The 25377-nt window shown below is 42.3% G+C and overlaps 1 protein-coding gene across 2 annotated transcripts in view; it reads left to right on the top strand.

Annotated features, from left to right (window-relative positions):
- Positions 1-8730, top strand: part of LOC113591944 (fibronectin type III domain-containing protein 7) — a 12462-nt gene extending 3732 nt beyond the window's left edge. For both annotated transcript variants that reach the window (XM_035528085.2, XM_081723995.1), the window contains exons 6-14: positions 247-507; positions 1205-1459; positions 2137-2394; positions 3890-4144; positions 4366-4620; positions 5300-5560; positions 7073-7102; positions 7321-7369; positions 7980-8730. In XM_035528085.2, the coding sequence (XP_035383978.1) occupies positions 247-507; positions 1205-1459; positions 2137-2394; positions 3890-4144; positions 4366-4620; positions 5300-5560; positions 7073-7102; positions 7321-7367 (1622 nt within the window). In that variant the 3' untranslated portion in view covers positions 7368-7369; positions 7980-8730. The remainder of the gene's footprint in view (positions 1-246; positions 508-1204; positions 1460-2136; positions 2395-3889; positions 4145-4365; positions 4621-5299; positions 5561-7072; positions 7103-7320; positions 7370-7979) is intronic.
- Positions 8731-25377: the final 16647 nt, after the last annotated feature.

Genomic DNA, 25377 nt, shown 5'->3' with positions numbered 1-25377 from the left:
TATTAATGAACACACCTGAAGCGTGTTGGAGACAGGTGAGCACGGAGATTATTAATGAACACACCTGAAGCGTGTTGGAGACAGGTGAGCACGGAGATTATTAATGAACACACCTGAAGCGTGTTGGAGACAGGTGAGCACGGAGATTATTAATGAACACACCTGAAGCGTGTTGGAGACAGGTGAGCACGGAGTCCTGCAATGTGGCTGCTGTCTTCTGCTCTCATGTCTGCTGTGTTCTTGCAGGTCCCCCCACACCGGTAGGTGTGCAGGTGTTCCTGGACCCAATGAGGTTAATGGGGAACGGTTTAGCAGTGACCTGGCAGCTGGTGAAAGGGGCCGACTTGTACTACGCCTGGAGCTCCACTGGACAGAACTGTAGCGCAGCTACAGAGTTAATGTGCATCATCAGTCCAGTTATCTGCAGCCAGAAACACCTGGTCAATGTCACAGCTGAGAACAAGGCTGGACCCAGCAATCCATCTGACTCTCAGGCTCTCGTTACCTGCACGTGTTACACACACACACACACACACACACACACACACACACACACACACACACACACACACACACACACACACACACATACACAGACACACACACACACACACACACATACACACACACTCACACACAAACCCATACACACACACACACACACACACACACACACACACACACACACACAAACCCATACACACACACGCACACACACACACACACACACACACACACACAAACCCATACACACACACACACATACACACAAACCCGTACACACACACACACACACACAAACCCATACACACACACACGCGCACACACACGCACAAACCCATACACACACATACACACACACACAAATGCATACACACACACACACACACAAACCTATACACACACACACACACGCACACACACACACTAACCCACACACACACACACACACTCACACACACACACTAACCCATACACACACGCACACACGCGCACACACACACACAAACCCACACACACACACACACACACACACACAAACCCATACACACACACACACACACACTAACCCATACACACGCGCACACACACACACAAACCCATACACACACACACACACACACACACACACACAAACCCATACACACACACACACACACACACACACAAACATACACTAACCTCATGTGTCTGTTTCTGGTAGACCCCTGCTCTCCTGAGTCTGTGAATATGACGGAGCATGCTGTGGAGAACTGTTCAGTGACATGGACCCCTGTAGCATGGGCGGACTACTATCTCACCTACATCAAACGGGATGATGGAGCAGAGATCCTGTGCAACACCACCTCCACCACCTGCTACTTCAGCTGCCCGTGCAGCTCCAACTTCCTCATCTCTGTGTTCGCAAACAACCAGAATGGACCGAGTCCTCCAGGACTGACACTCAACTACACTACGGGTCTGTCCACACTGTACACACACCCACACACACACATTCTCACACACACACACACACATCCACACACACGCCCACACACACACCCACACACACTCACACACCCACACACACACACACACACACACACACACACACTCACACACACACACACACACACACACACACCCACATACACCCACACACACACACTCACACACACACAAACACACTCACACACACACACACACACACACACACACACACACACTCACACACACACTCACACACACACCCACACACACACACATACACACACACACACACACACACACACACACTCACTCACACCCACATACACTCACACACTCACACTCACACACACAGTGATAAATATGCTTACAGATATATGCATAGAGATATATGTATGCAGTTATTCACCTGGAATCGATATAGCCTTTAATTGTGAGACTTATTGAGGCAGAAACATGTTCCTCTAAATATGTTTTATTAATAACGATAAATTTGCTTTATTATTCATAAGGGAATTTCTTTCTCTTTTTTATTACTTTATTTCTCTTGCACTCTTACTTCTCTCTCTCTCTTTCTCTTTCACTCTCTCTCTCTCTCTCTCTCACCCCCTCACTCTCTCTCTCTCTCTCTCTCTCACCCTCTCACCCTCTCTCTCTCTCCCTGCCCAGTTCCCTGCTGTCCGGAGAGCGTTTCACTCGCTCTCATTTCTGTGGACACGTTGGAGATCACGTGGTCTGCAGTGAAGGGGGCGGAGCTATACGAGACGCGGGCAGAGACTGGCACGGGCACTGTGCACTGCAGTGACACGATGCCACTCTGTGTCCTGTCTGATCTCACGTGCAACAGTTTGTACAGTGTGGTGATCAGACCCTGCAGTGAGATCAGTGGCTGCAACTACAGCTGCTCAGCTCACACACAAGAGACAGGTAGCCTACACACATGCACGCACACACACACATACACACACATGCACACGTACACACACACACACACACACACACACGTACACACACACACACACACACATACACACGTGCGCGAACACACATACGCGCGTACACACACATGCGCGCACACACAAACACACACACGTACACACACACACACACACACACTTATATTGAAGTAATGATGTGTACTACACACGCATCTACAATAAGCAACATATCATTCAGATAAATGTCTACTAAAGTTACTAAAGTTGAACACAAAAGCAACAGAACAATGTCCTTATTACATGCATACAGACTCATATAGAGCTCAGTGATTCAAAAAACCTGATTATATACTATTCTAAAACCAAAATGCTCAGTTACAGGGGCTGGTTGAAGAGATTACCACAGGATGACAGTAGAGTTAGGGTTAGGGATGAGAGTAGAGTTAGGGTTAGGGATGACAGTAGAGTTAGGATTAGGGATGACAGTAGAGTTAGGGTTAGGGATGACAGTAGAGTTAGGGTTAGGGATGACAGTAGAGTTAGGGTTAGGGATGACAGTAGAGTTAGGGTTAGGGATGACAGTAGAGTTAGGGTTAGGGATGACAGTAGGGTTAGGGTTAGGGATGACAGTAGAGTTAGGGTTAGGGATGAGAGTAGAGTTAGGGTTAGGGATGACAGTAGAGTTAGGATTAGGGATGACAGTAGAGTTAGGGTTAGGGATGACAGTAGAGTTAGGGTTAGGGATGACAGTAGGGTTAGGGTTAGGGATGACAGTAGGGTTAGGGTTAGGGATGACAGTAGGCTTAGGGTTAGGGATGACAGTAGAGTTAGGGTTAGGGATGACAGTAGAGTTAGGATTAGGGATGACAGTAGAGTTAGGGTTAGGGATGACAGTAGAGTTAGGGTTAGGGATGACAGTAGGGTTAGGGTTAGGGATGACAGTAGAGTTAGGGATAGGGATGAGAGTAGAGTTAGGGATAGGGATGAGAGTAGAGTTAGGGTTAGGGATGACAGTAGAGTTAGAGTTAGGGATGACAGTAGAGTTAGGGTTAGGGATGACAGTAGAGTTAGGGTTAGGGGTGACAGTAGGGTTAGGGTTAGGGATGAGAGTAGAGTTAGAGTTAGGGATGACAGTAGAGTTAGGGTTAGGGATGACAGTACTCCGATTTGACAACACTTCCTATTTCTCCATTTTTAACAGTAAATTATTGCAGTAAATTTGAAATAATACAATTTCAGTAAATCCTACCTGAAAAGCAGGTCAACACACACACACACACACACACACACACACACACACACACACACACACACACACACAGACACACACACACACACACACACACACACACACACACACACACACAAGAAAAAACACAATCTTACTGAGAGTTCACATGACAATACATGTATCCAATACAATACACACATACAGCACTTGTGTGTGTGGAGTAGGTCAGTCACTCTGTGTTCTATCTCTTAAGCCCCATGTATGCCAGAGGTCCTCAGCCTCACTCAGGTGAACTCCTCGTCCATTCACGTGTTGTGGAGTGCTGCCAACAGATATGCCAACTACACGGCAGTCGCCACGGGAAACGCTGGCACCCTCAGCTGCAGGTCCAGTAACACTTCCTGTGACATCACCAGCCTGCCTTGTGGAGCCACATATCAGGTCAGCGTGTATGCCACCAACGCCATGGGGCGGAGCCTGCCCAGCTACAGCGTTGCCCTGGAAACAGGTAAAGTTAGTTCTCAATCAGGACAAGTAGAAGCCACAGGTAGATTACAGGTACAGTACTGGTATATAATTGGCAGTCTACCTTTCATGGGTTTCATTAATACGTACAATAATACTTACTTATTTTTTAATAAAAAATCATTAATCACATAGCAGACCAGTGCATTTCAGTCCTACTGTGACATACGTGACTGGGACTTCCTGTCTCACTCTCCCATGCAGGACCGTGCTGTCCTGCCTCTCTCAATGTAGAGCAGGTGACACAGGCCATGTCCCGGGTGACGTGGTCGTCTTCCGTGGGTGCACAGTCTTTCATTGCGTCCCTGACATCCTCACGAGGTCAGGCCAGGTGCCACACCATGGACATGCACTGCCTGATGGGATGCATCACATGTGGCACCAACTACAGCGTCTCGCTGGAAGCCATAAGCAGCACAGGGCATAAATCTGAGTGCAGCTATTATGGCTTCTCTTCTAGTGAGTTACACCTTACCACCATGCTCCAACACGCTCCAACATGCACCAACATGCTCCAACATGCTCCAACACGCTCCAACATGCACCAACATGCTCCACTACACTCCCAACATGCTCCAACACCCTACCAATATGCTCCAACACACTCCAAAAGGCACAAACACACACTTAACATGCTTTGTCATCCTCTAACACACACTTCAGCATGCTCCATTTATTAGAATGGTAGATCACATTCTTTGATTTTAGGGTGTAATGTAACTGTATGGTCTGTCATTGTTATACTTTGAAATTGTTGTCTATTTAACCTTCTTGCGTTGGGGACATGTCATACAAACAATAGTAGATGAACAGGCTTGAAACAGGCTTCAAGTCTCATGGATGACAAGCATCAAGACTATTCTCTGGTATCTTGGACTCTAACCTACTGTACTGTACTAGGATATATTCTATGAGGAAATGACAAAGCACTTTTGTAAGTTGCTCTGGATAAGAACGTCTGCCAGATGCCGTAAATGTAAATGTAAAATGTCATAACCTCTAACTTCCAACAATAGCTTTGTCTAGTTGATCCTACCTGATCTAGACATCCCCCACTATATGTCAATCATATTTAACAGTCATTTTTAACAACCTATCATGGTCTCTGTCATTTTCTCCGTTATACTCTCACTCTGAGGTGCATGCTGTCCTGCTAACGTGAGGCTGTACAGGACAGTCAACAGCACTCTGCGCATCTACTGGCGAGCGTCGGGACAGCACTATAACTACTCGGCTGATATTTATGGCAGCAGAAACAACTACACCTGCAGCCCAGCACTGGGCTACAACTTCTGCAACATCTCCGACATACAGTGTGGGGATCTGTACACTGTGGTGGTTGCCCCGGTAACGAGCAGCGGTCCTAAAGTTGCGTTCTGCCCCAAACGGCTATACTCAGGTGAGATTTACACAGATCATTAAACTGTGTTTACATGCATACAATAATCAGACTGTTATGTACATATTAAGGTGATGGTTTAAGTGCTTGCATGTATTTGAATTGATGATTCTTTCAATAACAAAAGTTTACATATGTTGTTTGTTTACATAACTTTTTGGATGGGTTTTGGGAAGAAAGTTTACTTTAGCCCGTGTGCCTGGACTCACCGTGAGGGCTGAAAACAGAAGGATCATATACAGTCATGTGAAAAACAAAAATACACTGGTTTGGACTTTATGGTTTTACATATCAGGATGTAAAAAAAAACATCTGGCCCTTAGCAAGTTTTAAAATTAAATCCTCAGATGAAAAATAACACGTCAAACTACACTGAGTCATGATTTATTTAACAAAAACTAAAATGCAGAAGCAGTGTGTGAAAACTCCCTTAAGAACACCCATACCACTTCAAAATTCACAATAAAAAATTTATTTATACAGCAATTTTTACAACAGATGTTGTCACAAAGCAGCTTTACAAATATCCAAGCCCCCAGTAAGAAAGTCAAAGGTGACATATCACTTCCATATCGTTACAACCTGGCTGGTATCCAGCTACCAATCACACAGCACTCACACTCACACAATGAATCACCCATTTATTAAATCAACCACTCCCCCACTATCAATCACAAATTTATTAAATCAACTACTCCCCCACTATCAATCACCTGTTTATTAAATCAACTACTCCCCCACTATCAATCACCTGTTTATTAAATCAACTACTCCCCCACTATCAATCACAAATGTATTAAATCAACTACTCCCCCACTATCAATCACCTGTTTATTAAATCAACTACTCCCCCACTATCAATCACAAATTTATTAAATCAACTACTCCCCCACTATCAATCACCCGTTTATTAAATTGACTACTCCCACATTATCAATCACCCATTTATTAAATCAACTACTCCCCCCTTATATATCAGAAATTTATTAAATCAACTAATCCCCCACTATCAATCAACTGTTTATTAAATCGACTACTCCCCCACTATCAATTACAAATTTATTAAATCGACTACTCCCCCACTATCAATTACAAATTTATTAAATCAACTACTCCCCCACTATTAATCACCCATTTATTAAATCAACTACTCATGTGCAAGTCTAACTCTACTGTCAAAGAGCTTGTACTCAGGAATTTTACTGACCAACTTTGCCTTGAGCATCAATTCCTCTACAGTCCAGGCTTCAGCATTCAGAATAATTCAATAACTACACTGAAACTAATGTGAGTGATGTTACAAGTGTGACTGAGCGTCTATACACATCAATGCATGTTTGGAGTGAAAGGACATGAAATCTTATTACGGCATTAGCATCTATTACAGTAACACAGTATACTTTTCAGGGTCAATTTATGATGCAGAAATATGCATGTAATTTCTGAAAATGATTTAAAAGATATTCATTGTAATCACTGCATTTACTGTTCTTGTTAATTCTTTACCTTCAGTTTCCTGTTCTGGTACCAGTGTTGGGTTGGGTATGTATTCTTCACAGGACATTCATTTGAATGTCATTTCAAATGGATTTAATTAATTTAACAAGCAATATAACTAATTATTGGAACTTTATACTCTGAACAAACCTGAAAAGGTAATTATTTGGAAAAAATTCTTTCAGTGTGACTTGGTAAAGTTAAATGAATGTTCACTGATGAGTGTCTACTGTGCTAAACAAGCATCTTGCGTCTATACACAGTGCTCTATCGAGGAAAGAGGAGTGCAGCTAAACAGTCATCACTGTAAGAGTGAGTGTCCTTGCGTATTCCCCCGATAATACTGAAACCTCTGAACAGTAGTTACTGAAGAGAACCTCTTAAAGGACTTTGAAAGTGATTGTAAACGGGTGTGCTTCTGTTTTCACTGTGCTTCTGTTTTCACTGTGCTTTTCAAACAAGATGGTCTGAATAGCTGTTATGAATCATCTAAGAGCAAGTTAAACTATTTATATTTTTATTGTTTTCATGAAAATCGTGTCATGTGCTCACACTTACAGCATGTGTCTAACTGTCTGTAGTGTCCTGTTGCATACCTGCTAATTATAAACCTCATGTCACTATAAGAATATGCGAATATTTGTATGATTCATCTAACAATTCAGACCATTTGTAGTTTTTATGATGTTCTTGAGTATCAGGTTTCCTGTCAGGTTCTCAGAAATCTTCCAGCCTCTGCTGTTTTTGGTTCCGTTTCAGGTGCACTGGAAAAGAACAAAAACCCAGAAAGAAAAGAACAAATTCCATCCATGTATTATGTATTATTTAGAAACTAACATATCGTCACTAATGTGGAAGTTAATGTGATGAATTGAGCATCAGAGTTCTTGGTGTCTGGCTGACACTGGTTTGTGTTTTTCAGGGCCAAGAAAATGGAAAACAACAAAGCAAAACATCCAAAAAATGCACAAAAACAATCTATACATGAAAGATCATACACCTATAATTCTACTTCATACCAAATATTAGAGGAATATGGAAATGTAGACAGTTTCTTCCTTCACCTGCATATTAGCATATTTGCCTTTAGATAACTTCCCTCATAAAGGGCCGACCAATGTATTTTTTATTAAAAATATAAAAACATAAATTTGATTGTGTCACACTATTAGTTTTGAGATTTTGTAACTTGACCTTGGGTAAAAAGACGCAATATAAAGTGAAATTATTACTATTATTATTATTATACATTGAGCACGGGATAAAAAATTAAGAGCTGTTTTTTTCTTTTTGTTGTTGACCTTAATTTTTGTTGTAATCTTTTGTGCCCTGCTTGTTAATTAAATTTATTTTTGCCATAACACAAGTCTTGAACAAAATTATGGTGATCTAAAAAACTGCATTAAAATGACACCTTTTGTTGCATAAAATATAAAAGTGGCATAAAATACATGGTGTCAATTAACAATTAACAATGAATTCCTTTTCATTTATCTCACCGAAAAAATACTGTAGGACCTCTCGCAAAGTAGATAGCCTTCAAAAGAGTATAACTGTCTGCGATGTAACTTACTGTGACTGGCTGGCTGAGGAGGTGCAACAGTCCACATCAGGATGGCTGTAAACATCAAGACTTGTTTTTCCTTTTGATGATATGACTAAAATAAAGTAGATTTTTGCATCACATTTGAGGTGATTGCTTTTCTGTCAGATTGGGAGGGTTGGAAGTACATTAACTGTTGATAAATAATGACCCTTTACATGTTTGCCATTACAGAAAAGTAAAACTGCTGAAAATAACTGAAAATAATAAGTGCTCCGACAGTGAGTGACATTGTGTCGACGTTTTGACTTGAGAAGTAAACAGCCTCACTAGCGAATCAAACATGTTGGGCTTTATTCGCGCACCCTACCACACAGTTACGCTGTCTTTAATAACATAACATAAATACAAACAAAAATATACATCATCAGTGTGGCCTAGACTGGGTACCCTGGGCATCCTGAGATATGTCTTGTGCTGTTCCAGCTGCCTAACGCAGCCTTTTAATGGTTTCACACGCCTTTTCCGCCATATGTTCATTTTTCGCCATATGTTCATTTTCCGCCATATGTTCATTTTCCGCCATATGTTCATTTTCCGCCATATGTTCATTTTCCGCCATGTTCATTTGGTGGAAGGAATTAAATGCGCCTGCGACAGAGTGAACAGAGCGGTAAAAAAAGGGGCGTGTCATTTAAAATAGCGACGCAACGGTAGTTTTGAGACCATTTTGGTTAAAAACTGCGCGCTCTACCGCCTCCTCTGACCTGCACAAACGCAAGTGCAACATGGTGTTTTCCTCACTTCACATATGCACATAAAGACACGTCCAGTTTCTCACAAGGGGAGTTTGACTACGAATATCCACTAAATATATAACATCTTTTATGTTTACTAAATATATACAACTGACTGAATTTTTTTTCATAAGGATAAAAAACATTGTTTTGTCTATAAATGTCAGACCGTTGGCGTCTTATTGCACATGTAACTTGAGGAATTTAAATCATTAAAATAATTAGTGATATCAATTATGTAACAATCAATTTTCTTCTCATCACAATGAACAATAATGATGAAATTATTATTATTTAAACAGTAATAAGGTACTATATTATAATTATCGTATGTCTGGTTCCTCATCTGTGGATGTTTTTAAGTGCTGCTGATCTGGCTAAGAGATTAGAAAGAAAATACAACAGGAATTGTCCCAAAGCAGGAATTATTCAAAAGAGTGTAACCATGTCTTGGGTGTTAGGTAGGCTGACTGACTCTTCATAAGTGGGACACCACAAATGACAAAAATACAAAAATAGTTGCTCGAGTTTATGTTGCCATACCAAGTGTAGTTAGGTAGGTACCTGAAAGGGTTAGTGATAATGTGCATACAATATTCCAAAAAAGTCACAAAAACAAAAAATGTCACAAAAATATGTGTTGGACAGTTTAGCTGTTTTCTACACATCTGATCTTTTCTGATCTTTTCTACACATATGAGCCGGCCTATAACAATAACAATAATAAAACACACACAAATTCAGAGCAGTAGGTGTATTTTGTAAACACTCATTGTGGAGTTTTTACCCTACCTAGCGCATTTAACATGTCTAAAAACCATACTGGACTATTATTGAGAAATGGCGTGGTTTCAGACATATCATAGGTTGAACTAACCATGAGATTAGTCACTTTTAACTCTTAAACAAACATTTCACTAAATGTTTCTTCTTTGATGTTTTTGTACCTCTTTTAAAGTTAAAAGAGAAACTGGTTTGAAATGAAAGGTGTATTGTCTAAAATGTATAAAATATCAGATGACATCTATTACAGCTAAGAAAGTGTATGATACTAACCCTAAAACGAACAAAAGGCAAGAGCATAATACCTCAGCTAGCCCAGAGACAGCTATGAGGGAAGGGAGAAAACAGAAAAGCACAGAAGAAATGATACTGTAGGTGTGGCTCAGTTTATAGGTAGGAGCTTTTCACTGTTTTTCACTCTGCTTACTTACATCAAACCTTTTTTAAGATGTGATATTTACACCAGGTGCTTGTAGAAATGCCTGGACATTCCAGCACTGGGGGCCTCCCTGTAAGAACACATGAAAGAATGGAAAAGCTCCATACATACGTCAAACCTAAATAATGTCTCATACAGACTGTTGTAGGGTGGTGGGGTATTGTGAATGTTAATGTCTCATATAGACTGTTGTAGGGTGGTGGGGTATTGTGAATGTTAATGTCTCATATAGACTGTTGTAGGATGGTGGGGTATTGTGAATGTTAATGTATGACTAACACAATCAATTTCTTGGGAAGTCAGGTTCATGTCTGATTTGAACTGATCCAGTGAACATCTGTAAATCTGACTACATTTGCTTTAGGTTTTATATTAATATTTATATATTTCGTGACAGTTTGAGAACTAGTGCCATTCTAGTGTCATTCTGGAAAGGAGTAAAAATAATTACACACAGCCATAACAGCAAATCAGAGCAGTACTGTCCTAGTAATCATACAGCCCAACTCTGCCTGATAATAACTACGTTTACATTTATGGCATTTAGCTGACTACAAACTCTACATGTTACGCACCTGAGATCTGTGGTCATGACACTGCTGGTAACGAAATACCACAGCAAAAAGCCATGAACTCAAGACCACAAACACAACATATATGTGTTGTCGCTCACCAGAAAGCATTCCAGTAGCCCTGCGTGACAGGGGGACCATTTTTATCCCAACAAAGTCCCAGAAGCATCCTTAACATGCAGGCCATACCACTTACTAATTCTGTGACATATATTGATTTATGCTACCCTGTGGCCTCTCATATTGCAACTGCTATTCAAATCTGACAGTCATCTGACACCAGTAATGGAGTCTGTTTACAGAGGCAGTGAAAGAGCTGAAGGATGAATACACTCATACCCTCTGGGATAGTTCACAACATACAAGTGAAAAAACAAGTGCGACCATCATGAGACACTTGATAAACATCAGAGTACATAAAGCGTGAAAGGACATAACTCACAGAGTGAACACATGGCAGTGCAACATGTGGGACAAGGACAGACCACGATGATCAACTGATATGTTTAAGAACTTTCTGATATACAGATTAAAAATGTAGGAATGACATCTGACCTGGTCCCTGTGCCAGTGCTTGTAGCCTATTATAGGTTTCCCATCCAGTGTAAATCCCTGTGGAAGAACCTACTTGGAAATGGAGGCTATTTCTCAGTTATCCCAATGTCTTCCCATAGAAGAGTTTTCCAATTTCAGCTCCCAGAAGAACAGCTTGTGTTAACCCTGTTGAAACCCTCGAGTTTGAACAGAAGAAGAGCTTCTGAAGTAACAGTTACCATGCTGGGGCTTTAGAACAAACTACTGCATTATGTTCCATGCTGGGGCTTTAGAACAAACTAAGGCATTATGTTACCATGATGGGGCTTTAGAACAAACTAAGGCATTATGTTCCATGCTGGGGTTTTAGAACAAACTAAGGCATTATGTTACCATGATGGGGCTTTAGAACAAACTAAGGCATTATGTTCCATGCTGGGGTTTTAGAACAAACTAAGGCATTATGTTACCATGCTGGGGCTTTAGAACAAACTACTGCATTATGTTCCATGCTGGGGCTTTAGAACAAACTACTGCATTATGTTACCATGCTGGGGTTTTAGAACAAACTAAGGCATTATGTTACCATGATGGGGCTTTAGAACAAACTACTGCATTATGTTCCATGCTGGGGCTTTAGAACAAACTAAGGCATTATGTTACCATGATGGGGCTTTAGAACAAACTAAGGCATTATGTTCCATGCTGGGGTTTTAGAACAAACTAAGGCATTATGTTACCATGATGGGGCTTTAGAACAAACTAAGGCATTATGTTCCATGCTGGGGTTTTAGAACAAACTAAGGCATTATGTTACCATGCTGGGGCTTTAGAACAAACTACTGCATTATGTTCCATGCTGGGGCTTTAGAACAAACTACTGCATTATGTTACCATGCTGGGGTTTTAGAACAAACTAAGGCACTATGTTACCATGATGGGGCTTTAGAACAAACTACTGCATTATGTTCCATGCTGGGGCTTTAGAACAAACTACTGCATTATGTGACCATGCTGGGGCTTTAGAACAAACTACTGCATTATGTTACCATGCTGGGGTTTTAGAACAAACTAAGGCATTATGTTACCATGATGGGGCTTTAGAACAAACTACTGCATTATGTTACCATGCTGGGGCTTTAGAACAAACTACTGCATTATGTTACCATGATGGGGCTTTAGAACAAACTAAGGCATTATGTTCCATGCTGGGGCTTTAGAACAAACTACTGCATTATGTTACCATGCTGGGGCTTTAGAACAAACTACTGCATTATGTTACCATGCTGGGGTTTTAGAACAAACTAAGGCATTATGTTACCATGATGGGGCTTTAGAACAAACTAAGGCATTATGTTCCATGCTGGGGCTTTAGAACAAACTATCTAATTATGTTACCATGCTGGGGCTTTAGAACAAACTACTGTTTGTAGCCTCACACTTTAGAACAAAGTGTGAGGCAATAGAGCTTAAATCTCACAGGTTCATTCCTTCTTGGCCAGGTTAGTGTTTCTAACCAAAATAACATTTTATGAACAGCCCCTCCAGGCTGAGCCTGCTGGTTTATGACGTTTCCGAGATGACATTTCAGAGGTGACATTTCAGAGATGACGTTTCAGAGGTGACATCTCAGTCCTCATCTGGATTCTTTAAGTTCACTGATTGTATTACTGTCTTTTGTATTATTCTGTAACATAATGTTACATTATTACTGACGTCTACCTCTTTCCTCACTGCTAGACAGGAAAGAGGAAAACATTTATTGCCTGATGTATTTTCTACATTTACTTGGATTTTTTGTTGTCTTGTTTAATATGTGCAGTTTCCTTTTGTATGTGCCAGACCTTCCTCCACTAGTCACCCTGTGTACATTTATTTATCCTTATAACATTTATAAGTGAGAAGCATGTGCTTGTACTGTTTGTCCCTCTGGTCCACATCCATTGAGAAGCCTAATTACAACCCCAGTCAACACATACCAACCCATACCAACCCATACCAGGACATGCCAGTCCCAGCAGGGTGGCCCAGCTAGTGCAACACACGGAGACAGACTGTGCCTTACAACTACTAGACACACCATCTTCCCTCATGCCACAACCACCCGCTTTCCCAGGAGAACAAGGTAACAGAGCAGTACATAACAGATGCCCTAGCCCAGGGTAACATATGGCCCTCAACATCCTTGCCATGGCCAACATCTTTTATGTTAAAAAGAAAGATGGAGGTTTGCATCCTTGTGTAGATTACAAAGGTCTTAACACCCCTCTGGTGAAGTACCTCTGTCTCTTGCCCCTCATCCCAGCTGCTCTTGGGCAGTTGACAGGCACTTGGTACTTCACCAAATGGCATCTATGCAACACATACAATCTGATCCATATGAGGGAGGGAGATGACTGGAAAACTGTGTTTAGCACTGTGCCCGGCCACTACAAGTACTTGGCTCTATCATATGACCTCAGTACCATCCACAAACCAATGGCTAGGCAGAGATGGTCAACCAAGCCCTGACACCTGGAATACCTCCCTGCCTTAGGCAGAGTACACCCACAACTCCCTGCTCAATGCCTTGAAGAGGCTCATTGGAATTTGTGTTGGGATTCAATCTACCTGTGATCTCTCCTTCCCAAGCTCTGCTGACACTCAAGTCCTGGTTCCGAGACAGCCAATGAGTTTGGGAAGGAACACATGGTCATCTACAGGCCATCATCGGCACCGTCAAGCAGAAGGCAGAGGCATCACCAGGTTGATTATGGGTGGTCACAAAGGTCAGAAGTGCAGGCCCCCATGGTAAGTTGGAAAGTGTAGGCCCCTACACCATCCAATGATGCATTAATGAGGTCATCAGTCATTCCAGACACTTCATCAACATGCCTGCCACTCCACCACCACCACAGGACGTGGGTGGTGAGCTGGCATACAGGGTTATTCCCCTGCTGGACTCCAAGCTGGGATCCAGCCAGCCTGATCCTCGATGTCTTTCCACTGCGGTCATGCCTCTAGGCCTGCAGTGCAACACCTGGATCGTCCCTGCACCTGGCCTTGGAATGGGCCACTAGGGGGAGAGGGGTGATGTCATGTCTCAGTCAGAGGGCATAGGCGACACCTGCACAAGTTCCAATGCCTGTTCACCTGCATACAAGTGTTGATTGTTCAACTACACACACCTGTTCCCTATTTGCTTCTCCCTGTTTAACCCCACATCTCTTCACAATGCGCTTCACATGAACCTGTCTACAGCCAAACAATACACCTCATATTCTGCTTTGCTCAGTGCATGTCTGCTTGCCTCCTTTTCTCACCTACTCTGCTCACCTGATCTCACAAAGACAATAAACCCAATCATGACTCTCTCTTCTTCCCAGTAATGTGGAAACAACGTTGTTGAATTTTTCTAACATGTACCTCACCGACTTGATATTATGGATATGTGGTTAAAGTTTTTGATGTATATAATTACAGTAGGGTAATCCAACTTTATTCAATGATTGCTTATTAATCGGTTTTGGCATTAAAATGATGTCAGAATGTTACCTGATTCTCTTCTGAGTCTAGAAAAAAGCATCCTCTATCCACATTTAAATATGTCTGTTTTTTCCTCCGGACTTCTGCATCCCAACTCCATCTCTGTTGATGTGGGGATGTGATTAACAATGCTGGCAATTATAGTAAACTCCATAATTACACAAGCACCTTTCAAATATAAAAAAAAATCCATTCAAATGAAAAGGGCCTACTTTGTGAAGACCTTTGATTTAGTTAACAGTGGTGATGGTTTTATTTTGCTTATGCAAAGTTGCTTTGAAAATGCTTTGGCAATGACTTGAATTGAACAGTAACAGTAATCAAGGGGGCAGAGGATTAAACTCATGTATGTATCGAGCTGAAGCACCATGAAGCAGCAAGATTATTGCATTATTGTAAATATTTACACACGAGGAGGGCGTGAAAGTTCATCCATAAATAAGAGTACAGAAACAACAAACAAATGACTTAAAGAATCATGGGTTTGAAGAAGGTGGGAGGAAAGATATGTATGTGTAATTGTCTAGGGTTGTATGTTGGTGCAGTTTATGACAGAAGTTTCCGTTAATCTATTGTACCAGAGAGCAGCTGTACTGCACTGCAGGCTGCCCCATCCCAGGTTATTCCTCCTCCACCAGGTTATTCCCAGTCCACCGTCTCCCAGATCTTGGTGATCCATGTTTATTATGTTTGGTCATTTCTGTAATGCAAGAGTGCATTCTAAAATGACAGAGGAAGGTCCTTTAGTAGGCAAGTGTGAACTGAAAGAGGAAGTAAAGGATCTTCATGACTGGAACCTCCCAGGAACAGTGAGATCATTAACATGATCGGCACTTCCTTCAGAATGGTGGCACAATGCTGACACTGACAACCAAATAACTTGGTTTTCGTTTGAGAAACACCTCCCTCTGTGAGTCATGGGGATGGTTCATTTGAAGAATAAAACAAAATGAGTTTCCAGTACAGATTTCCCACCATCATTTAATTATATTACAATCCATGCATAATTTGTGTCTGAAAAACGAAGCCCTTAGTGCGAGCAGTTCTTCGACCTTGCCAACACAGTCCACTCAATCCACCAACTCAGGCCACCCCAGTCCACTCCCTGCTATTGCTTTCCTTTATAATATCCTTACAAGGCCTAAAGGCATCCTCTTTTTCTGTACCCTGATTGGTCCATGGGGAGTGGGTACACTGGGGTATAGCTGCACAAGTCTCTCGTGCTCAGTTCTATGTGAAACCAGCCCGTTTCATTCTCTACGAAAGCAGAAATGTGCCTCATGAGCGGCTCACTGCTCTTTTACTTAATGGGCATTCTGATGCAGGTATTTATTGATTCATAAGTTTGACTGATTTACATTTTAAATAATTTTTAATTCCATATATATAACTTTTATTTTATCTGGTTGTTTTCAGATAAAGTATGCTCAAGGAGGTAAGTTATCAGAAATTGTGTTAAAAAATATCTTGTTATTAAATTAAAGTGTTAATCTTGTAATAATCTGGTTATTCTTTCTATAAACCCACAGCCTGTGACATTACATCAATTACATCACCTTCAGGGGCAAACCTATATATAAGATGGACCAGTTTTCCTGGAGCTACAAACTATATACTGGACTTAAGAGTCATAAATTCAACCACTGTAACACCCATTGTGCTGGACTTAACAGCAACTACAACAGAGAAACTGGTACAAGGGTTAAGATCTGGAACCCTTTATCAAGTAACTCTTAAAGTTTACCAGTTTTATTATGTGATGTGCATCAGTTCTGAAGTAGCACTGACAGGTAGGTGACCAAGATAAAACCAACTAGATAAACTTGTGAGGGTTGTGACTGAAAAGAAAAAAGTGCTTTTGTCATTTCTTGTAGTGATGTTTCCATTTACTGTCTTCTCATAGTTCCTGCAGCCTCACAAATTACATTTGCTAAGTCGATATCGAGCACATCGGTAGGTTTCCAGTGGGCCAAAGCCTCGGGAGCTGACGGTTATGTGTTAGTAGTGGCGGGAATAACCAACTCATCAGACTATCGCAACCTCACTGTCACGTCCCTCAGTGCTGTGGTGACCAGTCTGCAACCCTCAACCTCATACAGTTGCTACATCTACTCCTACAACAGTGTGGGCATGAGTGCCAAGGGGGCAGTGAAAACAGTCACGACATGTAAGTCTCCTAACACACATTTACATGTTGTAATATTCATACATTTAAACAGCAATATTGATGTTCTTAGGTGATATGCACTTTTTTTTTACGAACTGGGATTTCTGAAACAGTTTCTGTAAATATCAGATTTATAGTATATGTTCCTTGATTACTTGCATGAAAGTGTAAAAATAAGCATTAAACTAAGAACGATACTCACAAGTTTATAAGAGTGAATTTGTATTTGTTTGAATTAATTAATATCTATTAATTTGTTCTTTATTGTTGCTATTGTGGTGTCTGTTATCGGCCAGAGGAGGATGGGACCCCACCTTTGAGTCTTTGTTCTTCTTTAGGTTTCTTGTACATGTGTGTTGTGTAGATGTACATGCGTGTGGTGTGGATGTACATGTGTGTGGTGTGGATGTACACGTGTGTCGTGTGGATGTACACGCATGTAGTGTGGAAGTTCCTGTGTGATGTGGATGTACATGTGTGTGGTGTGGAAGTATATGCGTGTGGTTTCAAGTTTCAAGTTTGGTTTATTCGTCACATACATAGTCATACACAGTATAACTCGCAGTGAAATGGTGGAGAGTGCTCTGTCCATGTGTGGTGTGACTGTACATCCGTGTGGTGTGGATGTACGTGTGTGATGTGGACGTACATGTGTGGTGTGGACGTACATGTGTGTGATGTGGCTGTACACGCGTGTGGTGTGGATGTACACGTTTGAAGCCTCATAACAGTCCTGTAGACACCTTGTAACATCCTTGTAACAGCTCTGCTGTTTTTCTGCAGTGGTCCCACCACCAGCTGTTGTGAATACAACAGGACTGAACCTCACTGCAGTCCGTGCATCCTGGCCAAGCGTTGCCAACGTGCTGTTCTACCAGGTGTCGCTCACAGACAGTTCGCAGCCTGGACTCGCTCCAGTTATTTGGACAACCTCTGCTATGTCTCTGATTATATCTAATCTCAAAGCATGTACAAGCTACACCATCAGTGTTTCATCCCTCAATTCATTTCTCGTGCCTGGAGAGCCGTTCAACATCACTTACACCACTAGTCGTGAGTATTAATGATTCTTTTGCCATTATAAAAACAGTAAGTGGTTGAGTACAGTCATAGTAACTGTTGTGTCACTAACAACAATCATATAAACTGCTTACTCTCAGCTACTGGTTCGGTGACGACCATTTCGGCAGACTACAGCTGTAGTAGCAACACAGCAACCGTGTATTGGGATGCCGTACTGGGTGCTGTGTCGTACCGTGCAGTGGTCACCAGCACGAACAGGACGTCTCTCACCTGTACCTCCACGGGCAGCAGCTGTCAGGTCACCGCACTCGGGTGTAGCACACACTACAGCGTAGAGGTCACCGTCGTCAGCAACTGCGAGGTCAACTCCAGCATCAGCTACACTTTTGACACAGGTCAGACCCAAAACCTTCAAACTAGCCTCTTTTTTCCTTTCTGTTCACTCATTTCTTTGCCTTTTGCTCACTCTCTCCTTCACTCACCTTCTTTGTCACTCACTTCTTCTTCAAAACAAAAACAGGTTTGAAGTCATCGAACTGTGGCAAATCAAAGGTTTTTGCCACAAAAATGTTGTGTGCTGGTTACTTTAGCCTAAAGGCTGTTGTGTGCTGGTTACTTTAGCCTAATGGCTGTTGAGGGATGTTCTTTAAGATGCCAGCCCTCAGGGTGAATGATGGGATATCCTCTAATGGTGTAGGATGAACTGATCCCATCCGAGAGAGAGAAACACGCCCAGACCTCATTGTCAAAGAGGAGATAAGCTAAAAAGGAGCTGAGCTTTAGACGTGGAGCAAATTAAATAGCTAAAATATACTTCTTTTTTCTCTATCCACTGTCTCTTTCAAACACACACACACACAGCACCGTGCCCTCCCCAGAACCTGCAGATTTACCGCGAGTGTTTGAGCAACGCAATCGTGTTTTCATGGGCTCCCACTAACAACACGGCATATTACATCGCTGTGTCTATGGGCTCGGATGGACTGGTGAGCAGGTGTCAAACCCCATCTTCATCCTGCTTCTTCACCCAGGCGGATTGTGGACGCAACTACAGCTTCACTGTCACCTCTGTGTACTCCATTGATCTTACCTGCAATACTGCAAGCACCTCACCGATAACCATTAGCACAGGTAAAACACTACCTACACAATCACCACTAGCACAGGTAAAACACCACCTACACATTCACCATTAGCACAGGTAAAACACCATCTACACATTCACCATTAGCACAGGTAAAACCACCTACACATTCACCAGTAACACAGGTAAAACACCACCTACACATTAACCATTAGCACAGGTAAAACACCACCTACACATTAACCATTAGCACAGGTAAAACACTGCCTACACATTCACCATTAGCACAGGTAAAACACCACCTACACATTCAACACTAACACAGGTAACAGGAAACATGAACATTAACAATTAACACAGGTAATGGGCCACATACATAAACCATTAACACAGGTAACAGGCCACATACATAAGCCATTAACACAGGTAACAGGTCCCATAAACATTAACCAATAACACAGGTAACAGGCCACATAAACACTAACCATTAACACAGGTAACAAGCCATATAACATTAACCATTAACACAGGTAACAGGAAACATGAACAGTAACCATTAACACAGGTAACAGGCCACATGCATAAACCATTAACACAGGTAACAGGCCCCATAAACATTAACCAGTAACACAGGTAACAGGCCACATAAACACTAACCATTAACACAGGTAACAAGCCATATAAACATTAACCATTAACACAGGTAACAGGACACATGAACAGTAACCATTAACACAGGTAACAGGCCACATGCATAAACCATTAACACAGGTAACAGGACACATACATAAACCATTAACACAGATAACAGGCCACACAAACACTAACCATTAACACAGGTAAGAGACCATGCAGATATGAACCTTCTACAGATGTTGATAAAGCGTGAGCTCCTTTGTCTCTCCAGCCCCCTGTCCTCCCCAGAACGTCCACACAGAGGTGTTGGACTGCTCAGACACTCTGGTCAGCAGCTGGGATGCTGCTCCTGGCGTCCTCTCCTACACAGTCCAGGCAAAAGGGAACCATGATGATGTCTACACCTGCTCGACCCAGGGAACCAGCTGTCTGCTGACAGGAGTCAGGTGCGGACAGAGTCTCAGTGTGTGGATTACTGCTAGCAACAATGACTGCATCACAGAACCCATTCAGGTGGAAGCTGAGACAGGTGTGTGCTGACATGAGTCTGTGTGTGTGTATTGTTGCCTGAAGTGTGTATGAAGATAATGTTTTATGAAGTGTGTTCACTCTTTCTGTGTGGAGAAATAAAACTTGAAATGTACACTGAGGAAACTGTGTTTTCAACTTTTCTTGCACAGATAACCCTACCTGGAAAAGGTGATGATGTTGACACTCTCTCTCTCTCTCTCTCTCTCTCTCTCTCTCTCTCTCTCTCTCTCTCTCTCTCTCTCTCTCTCTCTGCAGTCCCCTGTGCTCCTCAGTACATCTCTGTGGTGAACCCCTGTGGCTCCAACTCCATCACCCTGCACTGGCTGACCTCCAATGACGCGGTGTTCTATACTGCCAAAGCAGTTCACCGCAACGGCTCTGTCTACAACTGCATCACTGATAGCATGCAGTGTGATATCACTGGCCTGCAGTGCGGGGAAACCTATGATACCTACGTCATGGCAACCAACTTTGTATGCAACAGCAGTGATAGTCCACATAAGCCTGTGTTGACTGGTAGGTTTCTGGATCTGATAACTGATCTCTTGTACCATTCTTGGTGTGTTTGTTTTCCCCCAGAGAGCTCAAAGGGCCCCCCTCCCTGGTTCTCATCTCCTCTCTCCTCTCTCCTCCTCCCCTTCTTGTGCCTCAACCATAGCCCCGTGTGCTCCAGTGAACGTGAGTGCTGTGAAGGACTGCCATAGGAATGCTGTCCTGTTGCAGTGGCAGGGAGCTATGACTGCAGTCTCGTACACTGCACAGCTGACGGACAATGAAGGAGTCACACTAAACTGCACAAGCAGCGGGACTAACTGCAGTGTAGCTGCCCTGCCCTGTGGACACACATACAACATCAGTGTAACGCAAAATGACACACACTGCAACAGTCTGCCCTCCTCTGTCGTTCAGATAGCCTCCGGTAATGCCACACACACACACACAAATGCTCTCTACCCATATGTAACAATCACGAACATTCATTTTTAACACACTCCTTCTTCTTGCCTATCTGACTGAACCTGATCCACTCTTGGTCAGAATAGACACATGACTGTATCTATGAATGTCACCTAGCTCTGATAGTTTTGCTGGATCTGCCATGACCAAAACATAACACATTCAGGTATCTCAAAGCTAAATAACTCACTCGGGTGCCTTACCCCACTGACATCAGACACATAATCCAAATTTTCTTTCTTGAAAATCATAACAACAGCAGATTCAATGTAACAGGAAGCATCTTTACAAAAGACTATCTATTGCTGTGATTAGAATGCACACACCAGTGTCAAATGATGTGTTTTTTTTTGTTCGTCCCCCCTAGCACCCTGTGCCCCTTCACAAATAAAAGTGACACAGTCATGCGTCTCAAACAGAACTTAAGTTGCATGGGCTCCATCTAGTGGAGCTGTGGCGTATTACGTCGCAGCAGCACATCCCAGTTACGGGTCGCCACTTACCTGCAACACCAGCCTAACTTCCTGTAACATCAGATTGTCTAGACTAACTTGATCCAGTGTGCTCATGCACTAGTTGATTTTAAATTCTTTTGAGGGGTACTTGTTCAGTCTGCCCTTATGCAGCTTTGGATATTCCACAGGAGAGGTCATTGATTTATTCATTTCTTTCGACCTGTTACACCAGGTTGTCATATATTAACCTTGTGATACTTCGATATTTTAGGATTTAGACCCTAACTTGCAGCAATATATATATGTTTTTGTTACATTTTTCATGTACCAGCTTAGGAATGTTCCAATTACCATTTTTATTGTAAAGGAGCTAGTTGTGCAACTTTTACAGGTGAGGCTTTGATAGAGATGAACTGTATATTGTGATGTTTCCAGCTCCTTGTGTACCTCAAAACGTCTCCGCTAACATCAACTGTGGCAGCAACGTAGCAGCAGTTACCTGGCAAAGCAGTCAAGGGGCGTTTCTTTACTTGGTGAAGGCCAACAGCAGCAATGGTCAAACAGCAAACTGCACCTCATCCACCAATTCCTGTAACCTTTCACTACCTGTGTCATGTGGTGTGACCTACACAATCACAGTGATGGCAAGTAATAACAACTGCAGCAGTGCCTGCAGTACACCTGTCCAGCTGCAATCAGGTAAGGCCACAGGTGGATCCCATGGAAAACATGGATCAGCCTCAATGCAACCAAGCCAGAACTAACACAATGTCTCTTCATGTTCACAGTTTTCAATGACAAATAGTTTAGAAACACAACAAACATAAACCTTTGCTCATTATTTTCTTTCACTGCTTCAAATAATTTGCCCAGAGTAGTCTATCCACACTGTGATTTCAAAAGACGGAGGTCTGAGCTACTCCCGTTTCCATAAAATCTGGTTAAACCTTTACAATAATTTTGGCCTAAAGAAATATTTTGCACACTTGAGTAACAATGCTAATAAGCTGTAATAAGGCAGGAATGTTAAGATTTGACCACAAGTTCTTCTCTTGCTATTGTCAGCCGCTTGCCCACCAGACACGATCCAGACCATAATAGGTTGCCGTAACAACTCAGCCAGTGTCTCCTGGTCTCCTGCCATTGGAGCTGTGTCGTACGTGGCTACGTTGCAAAGTTCAAATGGAAGCATGTACACCTGCAACGGCATAGCCACAAGCTGTGATGTCACTAACTTACCCTGTGGACAGAACTACTCAGTTACGGTGGCTGTAAATGGTCAAAACTGCAACAGCACTCCAAGCGTAGGATCACCTGTAGCAACAGGTAGGATATAGATCTACCTGGTACAGTGCTTATCAGTTCTGCTCCTGGAGGTGCTACTTCCTGCCACCTTCCAGTATTTTCATTTCTGCATAAACCAAACACTACCGATCGCCGTTGTCTACGGGTCTTTCTTTCCCTTACTAACATGCACTAGTTGATTTTAAATTCTTTTGAGGGGTACTTGTTCAGTCTGCCCTTATGCAGCTTTGGATATTCCACAGGAGAGGTCATTGATTTATTCATTTCTTTCGACCTGTTACACCAGGTTGTCATATATTAACCTTGTGATACTTCGATATTTTAGGATTTAGACCCTAACTTGCAGCAATATATATATGTTTTTGTTACATTTTTCATGTACCAGCTTAGGAATGTTCCAATTACCATTTTTATTGTAAAGGAGCTAGTTGTGCAACTTTTACAGGTGAGGCTTTGATAGAGATGAACTGTATATTGTGATGTTTCCAGCTCCTTGTGTACCTCAAAATGTCTCCGCTAACATCAACTGTGGCAGCAACGTAGCAGCAGTTACCTGGCAAAGCAGTCAAGGGGCGTTTCTTTACTTGGTGAAGGCCAACAGCAGCAATGGTCAAACAGCAAACTGCACCTCATCCACCAATTCCTGTAACCTTTCACTACCTGTGTCATGTGGTGTGACCTACACAATCACAGTGATGGCAAGTAATAACAACTGCAGCAGTGCCTGCAGTACACCTGTCCAGCTGCAATCAGGTAAGGCCACAGGTGGATCCCATGGAAAACATGGATCAGCCTCAATGCAACCAAGCCAGAACTAACACAATGTCTCTTCATGTTCACAGTTTTCAATGACAAATAGTTTAGAAACACAACAAACATAAACCTTTGCTCATTATTTTCTTTCACTGCTTCAAATAATTTGCCCAGAGTAGTCTATCCACACTGTGATTTCAAAAGACGGAGGTCTGAGCTACTCCCGTTTCCATAAAATCTGGTTAAACCTTTACAATAATTTTGGCCTAAAGAAATATTTTGCACACTTGAGTAACAATGCTAATAAGCTGTAATAAGGCAGGAATGTTAAGATTTGACCACAAGTTCTTCTCTTGCTATTGTCAGCCGCTTGCCCACCAGACACGATCCAGACCATAATAGGTTGCCGTAACAACTCAGCCAGTGTCTCCTGGTCTCCTGCCATTGGAGCTGTGTCGTACGTGGCTACGTTGCAAAGTTCAAATGGAAGCATGTACACCTGCAACGGCATAGCCACAAGCTGTGATGTCACTAACTTACCCTGTGGACAGAACTACTCAGTTACGGTGGCTGTAAATGGTCAAAACTGCAACAGCACTCCAAGCGTAGGATCACCTGTAGCAACAGGTAGGATATAGATCTACCTGGTACAGTGCTTATCAGTTCTGCTCCTGGAGGTGCTACTTCCTGCCACCTTCCAGTATTTTCATTTCTGCATAAACCAAACACTACCGATCGCCGTTGTCTACGGGTCTTTCTTTCCCTTACTAACATGCACTAGTTGATTTTAAATTCTTTTGAGGGGTACTTGTTCAGTCTGCCCTTATGCAGCTTTGGATATTCCACAGGAGAGGTCATTGATTTATTCATTTCTTTCGACCTGTTACACCAGGTTGTCATATATTAACCTTGTGATACTTCGATATTTTAGGATTTAGACCCTAACTTGCAGCAATATATATATATGTTTTTGTTACATTTTTCATGTACCATCTTAGGAATGTTCCAATTACCATTTTTATTGTAAAGGAGCTAGTTGTGCAACTTTTACAGGTGAGGCTTTGATAGAGATGAACTGTATATTGTGATGTTTCCAGCTCCTTGTGTACCTCAAAACGTCTCCGCTAACATCAACTGTGGCAGCAACGTAGCAGCAGTTACCTGGCAAAGCAGTCAAGGGGCGTTTCTTTACTTGGTGAAGGCCAACAGCAGCAAT

This window comes from Electrophorus electricus, chromosome 11, assembly GCF_041902795.1.
Source record: "Electrophorus electricus isolate QZ-2024a chromosome 11, ASM4190279v1, whole genome shotgun sequence".
In the NCBI taxonomy this organism is placed as follows: domain Eukaryota; kingdom Metazoa; phylum Chordata; class Actinopteri; order Gymnotiformes; family Gymnotidae; genus Electrophorus; species Electrophorus electricus.
Note: the sequence above shows the minus strand (reverse complement) of the source record. Positions and strands in the feature narration are given on the sequence as shown.